This window comes from Nylanderia fulva, unplaced genomic scaffold (genome assembly GCF_048542155.1).
Source record: "Nylanderia fulva isolate GAGA-0341 unplaced genomic scaffold, ASM4854215v1 Scaffold422, whole genome shotgun sequence".
Taxonomy (NCBI): domain Eukaryota; kingdom Metazoa; phylum Arthropoda; class Insecta; order Hymenoptera; family Formicidae; genus Nylanderia; species Nylanderia fulva.
Window position 1 is genome coordinate 73,586 of NW_028190502.1, and position 4,643 is coordinate 78,228.

The 4,643-nt window shown below is 34.4% G+C and overlaps 1 protein-coding gene across 1 annotated transcript; it reads right to left on the reverse strand.

The window, feature by feature from the left end:
• Positions 1-2,127: 2,127 nt before the first annotated feature.
• LOC146721732 (uncharacterized) lies at positions 2,128-2,997 on the reverse strand. Its single transcript, XM_085486345.1, has one exon. It carries the CDS (start codon positions 2,995-2,997, stop codon positions 2,128-2,130), a length of 870 nt encoding a protein of 289 aa, XP_085342471.1.
• Between the last annotated feature and the right edge of the window lie 1,646 nt (positions 2,998-4,643).

Below are 4,643 nucleotides of genomic sequence, written 5' to 3' on the forward strand. Positions count from 1 at the left end.
ATATAGATCCGAAAATCGCTGAATCGGGAATCGAACCCGAGACCTTTCGCTTGCCGGGCGACTGCTCTTCCAGCAATTATTTAGTTTCGTTAGGATAACGCATTGTCATCCGCGATTTGGCTCTTGTTGCCCGTCTTATACGTTAAATTTATATTTATATTACAGAGCCTTATTAAAACTCTTATATTGATACACGCTGGCTTAAAAATGCGTTTGTTTACCAACATTAATATATATAACAGAGAAAAGTATAGAATCGAAAGGATCTGAATAGCTCAGCTGGAAGAGCAGTCGCCCGGCAAGCGAAAGGTCTCGGGTTCGATTCCCGATTCAGCGATTTTCGGATCTATATTTTTCTCTTGCATTCATTTATTTATTTTCCGTAGGGGGGTTTAAAGGGGGTATTGAAATTAAATCTCAAATATGAGATTATTTCATATTTTAAAATCTTGGCCGTGTCCAAGTAAAATTTGGTGCCTTGTGCACCGGTATTTAAATCTAACGGAAAAATTATTTAGTTTTGTTAGGATAACGCATTGTCATCCGCGATTTGGCTCTTGTTGCCCGTCTTGTACGTTAAATTTATATTTATATTACAGAGCCTTGTTAAAACTCTTATATTGATACACGCTGGCTTAAAAATGCGTTTGTTTACTAACATTAATATATATAACAGAGAAAAGTATAGAATCGAAAGGATCTGAATAGCTCAGCTGGAAGAGCAGTCGCCCGGCAAGCGAAAGGTCTCGGGTTCGATTCCCGATTCAGTGACTTTCGGATCTATATTTTTCTCTCGCATTTATTTTCTTAGGGGGGGATAGGGGATGTATGGAATTAAATCTCTTGTAGAGATTATTTCAATTTTAAATCTTAGCCGTGATCGAGTAAAATTTAGTGCCTTATGCACAGGTTTTTAATTCTAACCAAAAAAATTTAGTTTTGTTGGGATAACGCATTGTCATCCGCGATTTGGCTCTTATTGCCTGTTTGACATTTTAAATTTATAAAAGTATACATTGTTTTATAATATTTTTTTAATAAGAAATATTTTAAAGAATTTTATCGTCTCGACATAGATGTAACTGACCACTATTTATTTAAAAATCAAATATCCAGATTAACATATTAATTATTTCATAGCTCATTACATATCATTATTACATTATGGATTACAAAAGTAGACGTTTATTTAAAAAGACCTATATAGAAATCTGATGTTTAGGTGTTTTAATGATTAATTCGAACGATCAGTTATAATTCACGTCAACAATTATAATGTTGGTTACTCTGCGTTTTTCATATTATAAGTCTATATATTTTACATGTATGATATAAGTTTCGTCTTTCCAAATTCTTTGATTTATGGATTTGTTAGCAAAGCAATATTTGTATTAATAAAGACTGTCGTACAGTCAAAACGTTTACTAATTGTCATTTTGATTGTATTATTTTTATGACTTAGAATAAATTGTTAACACCAAACTAATCAGCTTGTTAAGTTGGCCTAGTAATTCATAGCTTATTTTGAGTATTCTAGGCTTGTAATAAACATTGCCGCTTGTAAACAATTTCTCATGTACTTAGTTTATACCCTATTTACGAAATCCTAAAAATTATTTATTATTTTGTATGAAAATCCTAAAAATTATTTTTTTTGTAAGAAACTATTAAATTAGCTCACCATGTACATGCACATACATATATATGTATGTAAGATGTTTTTTTTCCGCAGATATAGAGAGGTGATAAATGATTGCTTGAATTTGTTTCACTGAAAAACAGAGTGGTATTTTATTCGCGACACCTGTTGCGATTTATACTATTATTTACAATTATTTACAGTAAGCTTACCTGAAAAACAGAGAAACGACAATTACAAGCCAATTCACTAATATTAGTTATCAAATTACTTATTGAAATCAAATCAGTCTCTTTTTCTAACATTTATTTTGCACGTGTGCTTCTTCTACTCAGTGCTACTCTCCGTCCCTCTCTTTTCTCTCGCTCATCGGTCTTCCTACCCATATTGTGTTGTTATGACATTTGGCGAATCATAATAGAGGCGCGTGGAGCATGCGTGGCGCGCCCAATTTAAGTTAAAGAAAGCGTTTCTTTACATCTCCCCTCCTAGGGTGAAAATACCTGGGATTTTCGACCATTATCTTCGTCCGCCGCCGGAAGCAGTTTTGTAACGTGGAAAATACTCGTGTCTTGGTTTCTTCTTGCAGTTTTAATTGTGTAAATTGAATTCGATATCTTGTTTTCTATTTTAAACGGTCCAATTCTCAGTTCATCTAGTTTTTTTCTATTGAGTTTGTTTCCGTTTTCTATGTAGACCATATCTCCCTCGTTGAATTCATGGTGTTTCCTGGTTTTATCAAATATTCGTTTGTTGTACTCATGAGATCTTTTTGTTCTATCCAGAGCTAATTGCCTATTTTTCTCCCAGCTTTCTTTCTTCATGTTTTTATCTTTTATTTCTTGTGGCAAAATACTCGTGTCTGTGCCATCTAACAGGTATCTTGGTGAGAAGCCGGTGACTGTATGTTCCGTCTCGTTATATCTTTTTACGCATTCTCTAGCGATGGTTGTCCAAGCTTTTCTTCCCCTTTCTCCTTCGTTTATTTTACATCGGATTTTATTTACTAATGTCTGATTCAGTCTTTCATTCAGACCGTTTGAAAATGGTGCATTCACCGCTGTAAAGATTAGTTTAACGTTATTTTCTCTTAGAAATTCCTTGAATTCTTTCGAGTTTATACCTGGATATTGGTCTGTGAGAACTGTTTTAACTTTTTCTGATTTTATTATATCTGTTACCAGTTTTATGAAGTCCGTGGCGTTTTGCGTTCTTGATGTGGCAATGTAGGCGTATCTCGTGAAGTGGTCGACTAGTAGGTGCAAATATTTTTTTGTCGATCTGGTGCTGCCGAATCCTCCAATTGTATCGATCGACATTATCTCAAATGGTTGAGTTGCTGGTCCCAATTGTGACATCCTACCGAATTTATTTTGGCCTCTTGTTTTATTTTTTATACATACCTCGCATTCTTTACATATTTTCCTAATATTCCCTGTTAGATTTCTAGCGGTGTAGTATGGACAGATTTTGCTCGTCATTTGTCTTATGCCCATATGGCACCAATCCGAGTGGACTTCTTTTATTAATTTTACGCTAGCCTTCTCTGATAAAATAATCTTTTTTTTGTTTCTAATTATTTTGTATAATATTCCATCCTTTTTTATTATTTTACCTTTTAGCTTTTCTATTCTTTCATTTTCCCTCTGATCTAGTTCTATTTCTTCTATTTTTATCAAATTCACTATCCTTAGTGTTTCTTCGTTGTTTGTTTCTGGCTCCAGTACAGGGTTTCTGCTCAGGCAGTCTGCTTCTATGTTATTTTTCCCGGGAACATACTTAATCGTGAAGTCATATTGGGATAGGTAATATGTTAAATCGCCTAATTCCTCGTCTGTTCTTGCTTTTATGTTCATTTTTTCTAGTGGTTTGTGGTCAGAATATACCTCGAAATGTCTCCCTATTAGCCAGTGTTGCCAGTACTTCACTGCTTCCTTAATAGCCAAACACTCTAAATAGATTGCCTTTTTCTTTTTCTGTGCCTCATTTAATTTTTTTTGAAAAATAGGCGACTGGTTTTTCGTTGCCATTATCTTGTGTTTGTTTCAACACCGCGCCTATACCTTCCAGCGACGCATCTGTGTATATTTTTATAGGCAGGTCTCTATCGAAAATTTCCAGCACTGGTTGAGAACATAATAGTTGTTTGATTTTCGTAAATGCTTTTTCACAGTCATCTGTCCATGTAAATTTTTCGTTTTTCCGTAATAGTTTATGTAGAGGATCTAGTAATATCGAGCTTCTTGGTATGTATTCGTTGTAGAAGTTTATTTTCCCAAGAAATTGTCTTACGTTTTTTTGTGTTGTTGGTGTTGGAAATTCTTGGATTGATATGACGTTATCTTTCAGTGGTTGAACCGTATTGTTACCTATTATATGTCCAAGATATTTAACTGAGTCAGCCGCGAATGTACATTTTCTAAATTTCAATCTGAAGCCTTCTTTCTTTATAGCTTCTAAAACTCGTGTTATGTGAATTAGATGTTCTTCAAATGATCGTGAGTGTATCAATATGTCGTCTATGTAGTTCGCTGCATATTCCGTTAGTCCATGTTTTCTTAATATGTTGCTTAAAATTCGTTGGAATATCGCCGGAGATGTTTTCAGGCCGAATGGTAAGCAAGTCCATTGGAAATGTCCTTCTTGGGTTATAAATCCCGTTTTGCTTCTGTCTTCTATTCGTAATGGTATTGACCAGAACGCTGAATTTATATCTAATGTTGTGTAGTATCTGCATTTTCTGGCTCTTAATATGATATCGTCTATTAGTGGAAATGGTTGTGCTTGAGGTATTATATTTTTGTTTAAATCTCGGAAATCGATGCAAAGGCGTGATTTTTTTTCTTCGTCTCTTTTATATGCCAGCGTAACAGGCGCGGCGAAGAGGCTGTAAGACTCTTCAATTAGTCCTTTTTCCAGTAACTTTGCTATTTGTTTTTCAATTTCCTTTTTATCATCTATATTACATTTGTATGGTCTCTTGCTACAGTATCTGTCCACTAGC

Excerpts from the sequence above, each read along its gene's own strand:
- LOC146721732 (XM_085486345.1), bottom strand. The coding sequence starts at position 2,997 with ATGTCACAATTGGGACCAGCAACTCAACCATTTGAGATAATGTCGATC.